This window comes from Oncorhynchus mykiss, chromosome 12 (genome assembly GCF_057628025.1).
Source record: "Oncorhynchus mykiss isolate SJ-2025 chromosome 12, ASM5762802v1, whole genome shotgun sequence".
In the NCBI taxonomy this organism is placed as follows: domain Eukaryota; kingdom Metazoa; phylum Chordata; class Actinopteri; order Salmoniformes; family Salmonidae; genus Oncorhynchus; species Oncorhynchus mykiss.
The window spans coordinates 53944877-53960429 of record NC_143033.1 but is presented as its reverse complement, the minus strand read 5'-3'; the positions used below and the strand labels follow the sequence as shown (position 1 = coordinate 53960429).

The window sequence follows — 15553 nt, the reverse complement described above, 5'->3', positions numbered from 1 at the left end:
GGTCAGAGCCAGTGATCAACAACAATCATTCGCTCAGACCCAGTTCCTCTCATGTCCCTGAGCCATAGAAAGATAGAAGGCTCACGTTAGCTCTACTCTGCCACTGTGGATTTCAACAAAAAAATGGTAATGGACAATAGTTCACGTTGATGCACTTCTTGTTATTTATATATGTTCATTAATTCAGTGCATTAAATTGTTAATGATTTAGATGTATGAATCAGAGTGGGCGGAAAAAATACATTGACGTATGCGGGTGCATCAGCAGACAACCAAAACCTGGGGACGTACCAGAAAGGCTCTTAGTTGCCATAGAAACATTTATGGAGGAAATGAAAAAAGGAGGGGGGAAAAATACATAATTTTTGATGGTAACCCTCTCAACCGGAGGCATTCAGCACATATTGTAACAGAAAAGATACATCGATCAAAGTTTTTAAACAAATCCAAAATACATTGTGTTTTTTTTGTGTTGTGCTGCTCTTTTTAAAGACCCATAGAAATACACAAGAAAGTACGTTTCTTCGTTTCAATGAATAAAACCTTGAACTCTGTACCCTTTTGAAGCGTAACACAATGTGGATGACCTACCTTTTTGCACAAACTGTAGCTGAGGTAATCTGATAAAGCATTTTATAGGCTGCATATTTTTGTTATGAATAGGGTATGTGTGGTCTATACACTGTCACCACCTAGGTTAGGTGGGAAATAATAGCTAGCCATAACCCTCTTAAGGTCGATGTCCACGCCCCCGCGGAAATCAAATTAGCATATTAAAACAATCCCCCTGAAAATAAGGAGTTTTTTTATTTTTGATTTTTTTTTTTAAAATAAATGTTTCCTGATCTTTCTTATATCTCTTAGATATAGGACAGACACTCAGAACAAACTTCCTTTAGAATTTTTTGGGACGGATTATGTGTTCCATGTAGTGAATCTGTTATTCAAGGCAAATAGCAGTAAGGGGAAAAGTAATTGTTGAATCAAATTTTTTGGGGATACCTCAAGGAGTCTTACAATTCTATATCAAGTCGCTAAATGATCCTTGGTATGACCTTCTTAAAACAATTTCATATAGCTTAGTAGAACCCCCCCACCACCACCCTCTGGCTTAGACAGGGCTTAGAGTGTTATGGGTTAACAGAGAAAATGACTGATTAGCGCTTTCTTCTCTCTATTCTCTCGCTCTCTCTTCTCGGTCTTTGCAGCAAGGAAAAACAAGAAGCTGATCCGATTTAAAGGTCAGCAGGCCACAACAGAGACAAACGCTCCCGCACCTGATGAAAGGGCCTGCACCCTGATCCCAAAGTCCATGCCCCAGCTGGTGCCCACCATGCTGTCCCTGCTTAAAGCCATTGAACCAGAGGCCATTTACTCTGGCTACGACAGCACCATCCCCGACACCTCCACCCGCCTTATGACCACCCTCAACAGGTTGGGCGGACAGCAGGTCGTTTCAGCTGTCAAGTGGGCCAAGTCCCTACCAGGTAAGACCACCTGGTACACCTCCATTAACACTGACCATAGACAGCAGGGACCATTGTAGCACTAATTTGACTAACCATAATGGGCTAGGCTTGGTCCATTCCGTTTCAACTCAGGTGAATTCAGGAAATGAACTAGGTCTAAATCAAGTCAATCCAGTGACTTTCAAATTAATTATAATCTTTTCAATTCATCTCATGATTTTCTATTTTATTGATCATGGAATGGTCGGTCATATAGGGCAGCTTCATCCTCTCACTGAGACACACACATACACACAAAGTGACAGTTATAATCAGACCAACACCCCGTTTCACTCTCTGCAATTCACATAGTGTATAATGACAGTGACAGTTATGCCTATAATACTGCTGAAGATACAGAGTGTTGTGAACCTGGGCTAAGAAATCAGCCCTAATAGAATGTACAGGATTTCCCCACCCAAGTCTACACCCCACTTGGATTTATTCCCATTTTATTGTGTTACAAAGTGGGATTAAAATGGATTTGTCATTTTTTGTCAATGATCTACAAAAATACACTAATGTCAAAGTGGAATACCATTTGTATCCATCCATCCATTTTTTTAAAAAATTAAATGAAGAATAAAACACTAATAGAACTTGATTAGGTAAGTGTTCACCCCACTGAGTGGCTAAGCAAATATGATCTGAAAAGACTTTCAACACTTCCACTTTTGAAGTGTCAACAGTGAGAGACAATTGAACTGCAATTAAAGGCCACTTTCAGGGCTAACAGACTGCAACCATTTAGTCACATTTGGCGACCCTTTGACTTGGCTGTCCGAGTAAAAGTTTTCCTTGGTCGCATCAGTGTGTGCTGCACATTCTACATGGTAACTACATGGCTGCAATACAGTGTATTGGAATTACACTGCCCGATCTTAGTCTCTATGGGGCTCCTGAGTGGCACAGCGGTCTAAGGCACTGCATCTCAGTGCTTGAGGCGTCACTACGATCAGATGTCCGTCCTGTCTCCCTGTAACGCTGTCTTAGGCGTCTCACAGTACGGACATTGCAATTTATTGCCACATCTGCAGTCCTCATGCCTCCTTTCAGCGTGCCTAAGGCACGTCCAAGCAGATGAGCAGGGACCCTGGGCATCTTTCTTTTGGTGTTTTTCAGAGTAACTATGACCTTAATTGCCTACCGTCTATAAGCTGTTAACGACCGTTCCACATGTAACGACCGTTCCACAGGTGCATGTTCATTAATTGTTTATGGTTCATTGAACAAGCATGGGAAACAGTGTTTAAACCCTTTACAATGAAGATCTGTGAAGTTATTTGGATTTTTACGAATTATCTTTGAAAGGCAGGGTCCTGAAAAAGGGACGTAGATTTTTTTTTGCTGAGTTTATATTACTCAAAAGACCAACACTAACAACACTGCAATCCTGAACAATGCTCTGTGTGTTGTCTGTTCGTGCAGGGTTCCGGAACCTTCACCTGGATGATCAGATGACTCTGCTGCAGTGCTCCTGGCTGTTCCTCATGTCATTCGGCCTGGGCTGGCGCTCCTACCAGCAGTGTAACGGGGGTATGCTGTGCTTCGCCCCTGACCTGGTTATTAATGAGTAAGTCCAGAGCATCAGAGACACCTGGGAGGGCTGAACCTGGCTGGGGGCTCTGGAGATGAGAAAGGTAGCCTGGTTGGTGGATGGATTTCTATAGATAGCTAGTTCAAGCAGAGCCTTTCTGGAGGGAGGGAAGGAAAGCTATATTGCTGGAATGAAAAATGTAGGTCTACCAAAAGTCTACACCCCCTTTAACTTTTTTCACCTTTTGTTGCATTACAATGTTAGATTGAAATATATATAAATATATATATATATATATATATATATTAAATTTGTCCATTGATCTACACAATACTCCATGTCAAAGTGAAAAGATAATTCTGAATATAAATGAATAAAAATTCAATAACTAAAATATAGTCGTTGCATAAGTATTCACCCCCTTTGATTAGGCCAGCCTAAAATAGTTAAGAAGTAAACATTTGTGTTAACAAATCACATAAGTTATATGGACACACACTGTGTGACATGATTTTTGAATGAATACCCCTTCCTCTTTCCCCCATACATATAACATCTGTAAGTCCCTCAGTCAAGTATTGAATTTCAAGCACAGATTCAACTACAAAGACCAGGGAGCTTTTCGAAAGTCTCATAAAAAAGGTCAGTAATTGGTAGATGGGTAATAATAACAAATCAGACATATAATGTCTTTAGTCATTAAGTTAATAATTCTGCTGTGGATGAAGTATTAAATCATCCAGACACATCAGATGCAGTCGTTTTCCTGAAATGAGCTGCAGGACAGGAAGGAAACTGCTTAGGGATGTTACCATGAGGCCATTGGTGATTTTTAAACCAGCTACAGAGTTCAATGGCCGTGATGGGAGAAAACTGAGGATGGATCAATGACGTAAATTACAGTGTGGAAAAAATACAAATATATAGAAAACAAATATTACAAACAACAAGACACTACAGTAATACTGCAACAACAAACAAAAAAACATATCAAAGGAATACACTTTTTGGCCTAAATGCAAAGCCTTATGTTTAGGGAAAACACAATACATAACTGAGTAACTGCCTCCTCATTTTCAAGTATGGTGGAGGCTGCATCATGGTATGGGTATGCTTGACATCGGCAAAGACTGGGGAGTTTTTCAGGATGAAAAGAAACCAGATGGAGCTAAGCGCAGGCAAAATTCTAAAGGAAAACCTGCTTCAGTTTGCTTTACACCAGACACTGGGAAAGGAATTCACCTTTCAGCAGGATAATAACATTAAACACAAAAGCCAGATCTAGAGTGAAGTTGCTTACCGAGAAGACAGTGAATCTTCCTGAGTGGACAAGTTACAGTTTTGACTTAAATCTGCTTGAAAATCTATGATAAGAATAGAAGATTGCTGTCTAGCCATGAATCCCAACAACTTGACAGCTTGAAGAATTTTGAAAAGAATATTGAGAAAATATTGCACCATACAGGTGTGCAGAGAAAGCTCTTTTCCCAAGAAGACTGCCAAAGGTGTTTCTAACATGTATTGACTCAGGGGATGAACACTTACCTAATCAAGTTCTATTAGTGTTTTATTCTTCATTTAATTTAAAAAAAAAAGTACAAATGGTATTCCACTTTGACATTAGTGTATTTTTGTAGATCATTGACAAAAAATGACAAATCCATTTTAATCCCACTTTGTAACACAATAAAATGGGTCCGGTAAAAAGTAGACTTGGGTGGGGAAATCCTGTACATTCTATTATGGCTGATTTCTTAGCACAGGTTCACAACACTCTGTATCTTCAGCAGTATTATAGGCATAACTGTCACTGTCATTATACACTATGTGAATTGCAGAGAGTGAAACGGGGTGTTGGTCTGATTATAACTGTCACTTTGTGTGTGTGTGTGTCTCAGTGAGAGGATGAAGCTGCCCTATATGACCGACCAGTGTGAGCAGATGCTGAAGATCTCCACTGAGTTTGTGAGGTTGCAGGTGTCCTACGACGAGTACCTGTGTATGAAAGTCCTGCTGCTGCTCAGCACAGGTATAACATATTTACATTTCAAATCTTAAATAACATAAATGAATCCATAGATTAAAACACTTATTCATTATGGCCGTCCGATGCAGTTTGCTGGAGAAAAGCAGAACACATTTTCCTGACTTCTCAGATGTGTTCAAAAATAAGTGGAGAAAAGAAAAAGAGGAGGGAAACCAGACAAACTGAAGCTTTTGAATGAGCTTTGTACAAATGAGGCCTCAGGTGGGGGAAAAAACTCCCAGCGTGACAAGCCATTACAAAACCATATTTAAGCAGAAGATACTATTTATTGCAACATTGTTGACTGTGGGAAAAAACGATTTTATGCCTTTCAAATTACTCAAAATGAGTGGTTTTGGAAAGCGCACACACTTAGTGTGTTTTGATTGCTTCCTAAGGAAATGAAAATTACATTTACATGCAGAGCTGTGCTTTTTTTTAAAACCAGTGAGCAATCTTCCTTGATTTTATTTCCAACCAGGACAGAATGTACACGTTTTCAAGTGTTTTATTTTGATTGGCTCATCGATAATGTTATCAACAGAATTCCAACCAGAAAGGTAAAAGAAATACGCCAGGTGACCACTTTTGATCGATGTAGACGTATTGCCTGCTATTATAGACCTACATGCAGTCCTCTCTCCTGTTAGTATTGTAAATAGTAGTGGTGTAACGGACCGGAGTTGATCCATGAACCGCGGATCAATTGCAAAGTTTAACCATCAGTGTGTGAAATACAGTTTTACTGCCGATGCAGAGTTGCAGTGAAAATATAAAGACAGATGCGTGCTGTGTTTTACTCTGAAGCCTGAAGTTGTGTGTACTGTTCACGTGAACAGGGCATGTTGAATCCCAAAGAATCTATCCTGGAAAGTCTCGTTGCAAAAAGCAAAGAAGACAAAAGAGCAGTGACAGACATGGCTAGCGGAGGAGCTGAAGAACTGGAAAAGCCTCCCGCTTCATTTAAGTCTCATGTATGGGAGCATTTTGGCTTCCCCGTCAAATATGATGACGGAAGAAGGGGGGTGGACAACACCATTACGGTGTATAGGCATAGTGCCACAACAAAGCCGTATGATCATGGAAATACATTGAGCAGGCCACACATTTAAAGCGTCATCACCCTGGTGTGTCAGTGACTGGAGCCAACTCAGCCAAGAGACAATAACTTCTCACCACGGCATTTAAGCAGCCCTTTGCTGCATGATCAGACCAGGTTAATGCCATCACCAAATCTATTGGGATGTTTATCACTGCAGACATGAGGCCATACTCTGTTGTGGAAAACAAAGGGTTTAAAAATATGGTGAAAGTGCTTGAGCCACGCTACGAAATCCCCTCGCTTCAGTATGAAGATTGTGCCCGATCTTTATGAAAAGGAAAATATCAAAATTGGCAAATAATTATCCAGGGCATCCTCTGTTGCCCTCACCACAGACGGGTGGACCTCCAGGGCAACGGAAAGCTACGTGACTGTGACTGCTCACTACACCACAGAGGAGTGGCAGATGCGAAGTCCGGTGCTACAGACACGCCCCCTCCTATGAGAGTCACACAGGCACAAATCTGGCGCAGGTACTGCTAGGAGCAGAGTGGAAGCTAGAGAGGCCCAATAGCAATATCCCAACCACCACAGATAATGCCAAGAACCAAGTAAGTGCAGTGATAGAAGCTGGACTGGTGCCACAGGTAGCTTGCTTTGCACGTGTGATCAATTTAGCATCCCGAAGGGGAATCTCAATGAACCAGATGGACCACCTCCTTGGGAGGATCAGGAAGGTGGTTTATTTTTCCAAGACCAAGCAAGAAATGCTACAGCTACCGACCCACAAGCTCATACACGATGTCACAACAAGATGACATGTTGGAGCGCTATCTTGAGCAGCAGGCAGCTGTATACGCTGCACTGACAGACAACACCCTGAAAAAAAAATGAAGACATCGTCACCTTGTCTGATGATGACGTGAAAGTGGCAGAGGAGGTCCTCCAGGCGCTCAAACCCCTCAAAACGGTTACAACCCTATTGAGCACTGGAACTACAACGTCTGTGTCCATGATCCTACCTCTGAAAACAAGGATTTCATTCACTATTGTTCAAAGGTATCATGCCTCATATTGCACTTTAATTTAACAATTGCGCATTGAATATTTTATTTTAATATTTTATTTAAACATTGAAAAGTTTCTTGCTTTAAGTGTTCTTTAAGTAATAAATGGAAAGCAAAGTTATATTTGTCTCACTTTTTGGTGGTGGGGGGCTGATCCGAAAAATGATCCGATACGTGACTCAAAACCGTGATCCGAACCGTGAGTTTTGTGATCCGTTGCACCATTTGTAAATAGTCATTTGTCAGTTATTCTAGACTGGAGGCATAAAATCCTTCTCTTTCATGTTTGAAAAAATACATCACTAGCTACATCGAAACCAGAAAAGTATACAGGGGAAAGCCAGTTTGTATCTCTCATCTGATAAGACAATTGGAGAGTATTTTACCTTTTACCTCCTGTGTTGTTTTGCATAATCTCCTGTCCATTGAGTGCAGTTTTGCCTGGGCCCAAGTCCAAGATCCCAGAACCCTTCAGTCCAGGGTAGATCCTTCATCTGGCTCTCATCAGGGAAGAATGGGGCCTCATAAAACCCATTGTTACCTGTGGTTTTGCATATTTTCCATATACCTAAGTGTGGTTGTGATGGGACAGAGGGTGGTTTGTATGAGACTGTAGTGGCGAGACGTTAGTGGCAGGATTACGAGCAGTTTTCAGACTGGGAGACTCTCTGGGTAAAAACTGAAAGACTCCTTCCTGGCCTAACCTAACTGAATGTCCGAGTTTCTATTGTGTAAATATTGGTTGACTGAGTGAGATTGCGTCCTTGACATCCGAAACTCTTTATTATGCCTTTTTTTAACGACGGAGACGTGAGGACTATATTGACGTACATTGCCCACTAAAACAAATCATGCACGATGAGTAAAATGTTATGTCTGCTTGAACCCCTCCTTTGCTTGTTCCCCCCCCACAGTACCAAAGGATGGATTGAAGAGCCAGGCTGTGTTTGATGAGATCCGCATGACCTACATCAAGGAGCTGGGGAAGGCCATCGTCAAGCGGGAAGAGAACTCCAGCCAGAACTGGCAGAGGTTCTACCAACTCACTAAGTTACTGGACTCCATGCAGGAGGTGAGTCTGAGCCCACCTGCTCCCACACAACAGCATTCAGCAACACTCAGTAACACTTGCCGACGTTTTCCAGGTAGTTATGGAACCCGGGACTATCCTGGCTTAATAAACACAAAGAAAAATTAAATGAATGAGCGTACATGCATACTCATCACCTCTTCTACTTGTCAGCATACCAATAAATAAACCTGTTTCCTCTTGGTTCGAGTACCTTATATCAGGGAGTCAAGTCTGGAAGAGTGTGACTTGAATACCTGTTAGAGATCCAATATGTATTAAGAGCAAGCAAGACTGTTTTTTTGTGTGTGTGTGTGTATTTGTGAACCTCTTGAGTTAGAGATGAGACCGTTAGAATGTATTACAAGCTTAATTTTCCAGCTATGCTATCAATATCAAAGTTGTTCATCATGGCATCAATGAGTGGTTTGACATAGTGTGTGCTGTACCAAACTGTAGCTACGCACCCTGGCATGTTGCTCTGTTGTTGCCATTGTGCTCTTAGTGAAAGACCTCTAAAAAAAAATACCTGGTTGTTTCCACAGATGGTGGGGGGCCTCCTGCAGATCTGCTTCTACACTTTTGTGAATAAATCCCTTAGTGTGGAGTTCCCTGAGATGCTGGCCGAGATCATCAGCAACCAGATACCAAAATTCAAAGATGGGAGTGTCAAGCCGCTTCTGTTTCATCATGCCTTAAACCATGACACAATGCCTTAAAACCCCAGCCTCCCCTCTCGCCAGCCAGACCCACCTGTTTTCCCTGCAGACGTCCCACCAGGTCCCCTACCAGTACGGATTAATGTAGTGAGAGTGTGCCCTCAAATCGGTTCCCAGAGGACTTGGGTGGATAGAGAATGTGAAAAAGAGAGAGAACAGGAGTGCAAGATTGACACTGACCATGAGTGACATGGCAACAAACTAACTGACCCTTCTGGATGAAACAAGGATTCAACTCTTCTGGAATCGCATTTAGACCGTGAATCCCTTCAAAAGACTTGATCATTGTGAGATTGGAGGAATCAAATTTTAACAACAAAAAGAGAAAGGAATATTTTCTATTGATTTAATGCATGCACAGACCGCTGAAACGTTTACGCAAGAATATCAGAAAAGGGAAAACGTGCCTTTTTTTTTTTAGCTTTACAAGCTTTCCATAGCCATTTTTCTCAAACTGTCAAATGCAAGTATTTTGCATAGGAATTTAATATAAACACCTTTGTATGTATTTGTGTCTGTTCTCTTTCTAAGCAACCATGTTTATTTTCTAAAATGTGTAGTTAAATGATCCCTGCAGTTAAATGATCCCCAGAAGTGAAGTGTACAGTAAATAATAAAACCAACAATATGTTCAATTCCATTCTCTGCAACCTCACAGCAGTTGTTATGCTCAAACATTAGGTTGAATAGAAGGTTCCTGCCCATGTCTGAGCGTATGTCACAGACAATATATCAGGGTTCCCCAAAGTCAGTAATGGGCCCCCCTGGGTCCAAGTTTAGTTTTTTGCCCCAGGAATACACAGCTGGTTCAAATAACCAACTCATCATGAAGCTTTGACTATTCCAATCAGCGGTGTAGTGCAAGAGCAAAAAAACTAAATGTGCACCCAGAGAGGACCCCAGGACCGAGTTTGGGAAACCCAGTAGTATATCATAATCATAAAAAAAGATCAGATCAACTTCATGATAAATCATGTCTTCATGATAAAATCAAGACTCCATCTTAAAACCATCCATGATTTGCGAGTTAAATGAAAATGGCAGCATTGGGCTAGGGAGATGGGATGGGAGTTTGCAGAATTGGCTAATGATCATATGATTGGTGTGTATGTGTGAGTGAGAGAGCGCAGAAAGGAAACGGCCTGAACACGTTTGTTTGTTCATATGATATTAAAACGTATGTATCTATTTTTTATATGATCCGTCAAGCTGAATTTTAGAGAGCATACGCACAGTCACTATTCTCTGGGAGTTGCAAACAAATTGTTAAATTGCCCATGCTTAAAAGAAAAATCCACTCAAGTGATATTTTTTTCATTGGTCTACTGTTGAAACAGTCCAAAAATGTCACCAGTCAAGTTTGTCACCAGTCAAGTTTTCAAGATGTAGGATTTTCAAGAAGCAACGTGTCACTTGCCACATCATCATCATCATGATATTGCATTTTGCATCATCATGATGGTTTAAAAGTCACCTGTATGTATTATTCTAGTGCCAAACTGCAATTTCTCAATTTTTATTCAAAATATGAAATGGATAAACAGCAGAACTGTGTAATTGTTACACAGAATTTATTTAGCGGGGCTTTCACATTAGTTGACATAACATCGTTACAGTGGTTCGCAAAAGTTTTCACCCCCTTGGCATTTTTCCTATTTTGTTGCCATACAACCGGGAATTAAAATAGATTTTGGGGGGGGTTGTATCATTTGATTTACACAACTTGCCTACCACTTTGAAGATCCAAAATATTTTGTATTGTGAAGCAAACAAGAAATACAACAAAAAAACTGAAAACTGAAAAAACACACTTATGCGTGTGCATAACTATTCAACCCCCAAAATCAATACTTTGTAGAGCCACCTTTTGCAGCAATTACAGTCCCCAGTCATACCCCAGTCTCTTGGGGTATGTCTCTCTAAGCTTGGCACATCTAGCCACTGGGATTTTGCCCATTCTTCAAGGCAAAACTGCTATAGCTCCTTCTAGTTGGATGACTTCTGCTGGTTTACAGCAATCTTTAACTCTAACAGCAATCTTTAACTTTAACCAATACCACAGATTCTCAATTAGATTGAGGTCTGGGCTTTGACTAGGCCATTCCAAGAAATGTAAATGTTTTCCATTAAACCACTTGAGTGTTGCTTTAGCAGTATGCTTAGGGTCATTGTCCTGCTGGAAGGTGAACCTCCGTCCCGGTCTCAAATCTCTGAAAGACTGAAACAGGTTTCCTTCAAGAATTTCCCTGTAGGCCTCCCGGGTGGCGCAGTGGTTAAGGGCTGTGCCATCAGAGTCCCTGGGTTCGCGCCCAGGCTCTGTCGTAACCGGCCGCGACCGGGAGGTCTCATCGCGCACCAGCGACTCCTGTGGCGGGCCGGGCGCAGTGCGCGCTAGCCAAGGTTGCCAGGTGCACGGTGTAGCCTCCGACACATTGGTGCGGCTGGCTTCCGGGTTGGATGCGCGCTGTGTTAAGAAGCAGTACGGCTGGTTGGGTTGTGTATCGGAGGACGCATGACATTCAACCTTCGTCTCTCCCGAGCCCGTACGGGAGTTGTAGCAATGAGACAAGATAGTAGCTACTACAACAATTGGATACCACGAAATTGGGGAGAAAAAGGGGTAAAATTAAAATAAAATAAAAAGAATTTCCCTGTATTTAGCGCTATCCATCATTCCTTCAATTCTGAACAATTTCCCAGTCCCTGCTGATGAAAAACATCCCCACAGAATGGTGTTCTCAGGATGATGTGAGGTGTTGGGTTTGCACCAGACATAGCATTTTCCTTGATGGCCAAAAAGCTCAATTTTAGTCTCATCTGACCAGAGTACCTTCTTCCATATGTTTGGGGAGTCTCCCATATGCCTTTTGCGAACACCAAACGTTTTTGCTTATTTTTCTTCTTTAAGCAATTGCTTTTTTCTGGCCACTCTTCCGTAAAGCCCAGCTCTGTGGAGTATATGGCTTAAAGTGGTCCTATGGACAGATACTCCAATCTCCGCTGTAGAACTTTCCAGCTCCTTCAGGGTTATCTTTGCTCTTTGTTGCCTCTGATTAATGCCCTCATTGCCTGGTCCATGAGTTTTGGTGGGTAGCCCTCTCTTGGCAGGTTTGTTGTGGTGTCATATTATTTCCATTTTTTAATAATGGATTTAATGGTGCTCTGTGGGATGTTGAAAGTTTCTGATATTTTTTTATAACCCAACCCTGATCTGTACGTCTCCACAACTTTGTCCCTGACCTGTTTGGAGAGCTCCTTGGTCTTCATGGTGCTTGGTGGTGCCCCTTGCTTAGTGGTGTTGCAGAGTCTGGGGCCTTTCAGAATTGGTGTATATCTACTCAGATCATGTGACACTTAGATTGTACACAGGTGGACTTTATCTAACTAATTATGTGACTTCTGAAGGTAATTGGTTGCACCAGATCTTATTTAGGGGCTTCCTAGCAAAGGGGGTGAATACATATGCACACACCACTTTTCTGTTTTTATTTATTTTCATTTCAGTTCACCAATTTTGACTATTTTGTGTATGTCCATTATATGAAATCCAAATACAAATCAATTTAAGTTACAGGTTGTAATGCAACAAAATAGGACAAATGCCAAGGGGGATGAGTACTTTTGCAAGGCACTGTGTTATTCTATACTTCAGAGTGCTAATTTGTGAAAGGAATATTGCAAAGAAAATGTAACTACACCAGCTAATGGGGAATATAATGAATTATTGTTATTCACAAGATCTTGTGCTGATGTTGCTTCCAGAGGCAGCTAGGAACTGTAGTGAGAGTGTTGCAGCCCAGGACAGATGCTTACGCACTTCAGCACTTGGCGGTCCCGTTCTGTGAGCTTGTGTGGCTTACCACTTTGCGGCCGAGCTGTTGTTGCTCCTAGACGTTTCCACTTCACAATAACAGCACTTAACATGGGCAACTCTAGCAGGGCAGAAATTTGACGAACTGACTTGTCGGAAAGGTGGCATCCTATGATGGTGCCACGGTGAAAGTCACTGAGCTCTTCACTAAGGCCATTCTACTGTCGATGTTTGTCTATGGAGATTGCATGGCTGTGTGCTCGATTTTATACACCTGCCCGCAACGGGTGTGGCTGAAATAGCCACTAATTTCAAGGGGTGTCCACATACATTTGTATATATAGTGTAGAAGTAATTATCTCCTTTGATGTACTCGCCACACACACCAGCTTATGCCATGTGAAAACCAAGGACATACAAGTAAAATGACTTGTGGAGTGCAAGTGCAGGAACATTGCTACAAGTATTGTGTTTCATTCAAAGTTCCTCCATAATCATTAGGCCAGGTTAGTTAACAAACACAAAATGGTAGCCATGTAGGCTGACTAGCTCAACCATTCTTCTCAGTCAGGGTGATGGAATGACCATGTGAGACGGATCCCCTGGTGTTCCCTTTATGTGTTTATCATGGATTCTGGGGGGGTTGACATATTTTGGCTTACTTTCTCATACAAGTTTTACAGAGGACTTTGTCTCAGTTCTGGTTTTCAATTGGACAAACCAGCTTGATCACATCCTAATGATCACTGCATTGCCATAATGTACATACAGTAGCATAACATATCTCATGAAAGTGAAGCAGTTTGTTGATTATAACATTTTTCATGACAACTTTTGACAGAACATTTTTACATACCTGTATATTCCTATCTTTAAAAAAAAAAAATGCTAGACTTAAAGCCTTGAGAAAGGGAGACCAAGAGCCATAAAAATTGGGTTCAAATTCAGGACAACTTAACTATCGATGCTTTAGAAAATGGGTTTCTTTTAAAAAATACAATATTTTCAATATCAGTTTGATCCTCTTTGATATGAATAATTCTACTCAATATTTTTGTACATTGGATGAGTAAGACGGTCATTATTTTATTTTTCTGTTTGTTGGTTTGTGATTGACAAAGATGGATGTATTGCATATGTACTTAGACAGTGTTAAAACATGTCTGACTTGTAAGTAACTATAAATTATATAAATCAATGGGAAAGACTATGAAAGCACTGTGTTTTAGGAAATTAGAAAATCAGGATATTGGGAGGGGAAGAGGGACTGGAGTATATTTTGTATAGTACAACAGAGTGACCAAAGCAGAGAGAACATAAGTATTCGAGCAGTTACATTTACAGTGGCACTTATTATCCAATTATAGTGCTTATTATTTTATTTTTAAATATTTTGTAATGGTCTAGGCTTTGGTCTTTTGTATATTGCTGTGAGAATTAACCAGTCGCTTCGAATGTTTTTTTTTGTTGTTGTTTTTTTTAGGTAAAAACTGTGTTTGAACGTAATCTACCGGAGAGAATTTGCACTACCACGTTTCATAATGAATAGGAAATGAGGAAGGTTGTCACTCAGTCTTTGACTTTCCTAATTTCCTGGTCTACGCACCACAAACTGCCTAAAATAATCTATAATGTTCATTCACTACCTCGTTTCAACTTCATACTAGTTGATAAAGTCTATTTTCTGTATAAAATACATACAAATTTTATCTTTAAAGATTAAGGGCAGATCATATTTCACTGGTATATGGCTTTCATTAAAGTCTGTTCGTATTTCAGTTCTGTAAATGTAATCCAATGTAAAGAATATATGTTGTGTATTTGTTTAAAAAAAATATATATGTATTACCTCTGTATTACACCTCTTCTGTAGTCAATGTCGATATTTTCTCCTGACTAAAATATCTGTGTAGTTCTTTGGTTGGGTGCTCTAGCTTCGCTTCATGACCTCCGATGGTTATCAGTTGTTTCTCCATATAAATCTAAAATAAAAGGTTTCTCATTCACAAGTAATTTCTAAGGTCTCCAAATATGTCTTGATGGATGACAATTTTTCTTAACTGTGCTGGATGACATCAAATGCGTCAGATGTACATAAAAGTCAAAAAGAGCTGGAAAAAAGTACAATTTCCATATCACTGAATCAACATTTTGCAACCCAACAATTTTTTTGGGGGGGGGTTGGGGGTTCCTATTGAACATCTTCAGGTGGTCCCTCCCTGTTGTAGGGCTTGATTCAAACCATATCGAGGAAGATCTGCGGTATAGCACGATTGAAATTTAAACTGCGTTCCCCGTAAATGCTGCATATCAGCTCAATTGAAAATGACCTTTACATTTCAATCGTGCTATTGAATCGAGCCCGTAGTCCGTTTTGTTCTGTTTGGTGCCTAATGAATATGGCCCAGGTGTGTCTTGCGATAGCTGGAGATCGAATTTCAATATTGAAACAATGTTGCACATGTCAGCGAGACAGACAGAAAGGTTAATACAAATCTCCTGAAAATCAAATGCTTTTCTAAAATAAATGGGTGATAATGTCTAGATGCTTTTTACAGTGTAGATCTAGTATATAAATTGCCTGGCTGGGATGATGAGACAGTATGCGCAATCAGATGGAACAGAGTAAATAGGCATTTCAATGTCATAGATTTAGCTGGTGGTAACTTGTTGAGTAGACGCCGGCTGGAATGTGTTTTTAACCATTCAGCATTCATGATAAGACCCACCCGTTGTATGAAGTAGGGTTAGCATTACTCAGAACAGGTCTATAA

The 15553-nt window shown here is 40.7% G+C and overlaps 1 protein-coding gene across 4 annotated transcripts in view; it reads left to right on the top strand.

The window, feature by feature from the left end:
* LOC110537769 (glucocorticoid receptor) overlaps positions 1-14788 on the top strand; it is a 95343-nt gene extending 80555 nt beyond the window's left edge. For all 4 annotated transcript variants that reach the window (XM_090192760.1, XM_021624141.3, XM_090192761.1 and 1 more), the window contains 5 exons: positions 1209-1487; positions 2937-3081; positions 4944-5074; positions 8095-8252; positions 8795-14788. In XM_090192760.1, the coding sequence (XP_090048886.1) occupies positions 1209-1487; positions 2937-3081; positions 4944-5074; positions 8095-8252; positions 8795-8968 (887 nt within the window). In that variant the 3' untranslated portion in view covers positions 8969-14788. The remainder of the gene's footprint in view (positions 1-1208; positions 1488-2936; positions 3082-4943; positions 5075-8094; positions 8253-8794) is intronic.
* The last annotated feature ends 765 nt before the right edge of the window (positions 14789-15553 follow it).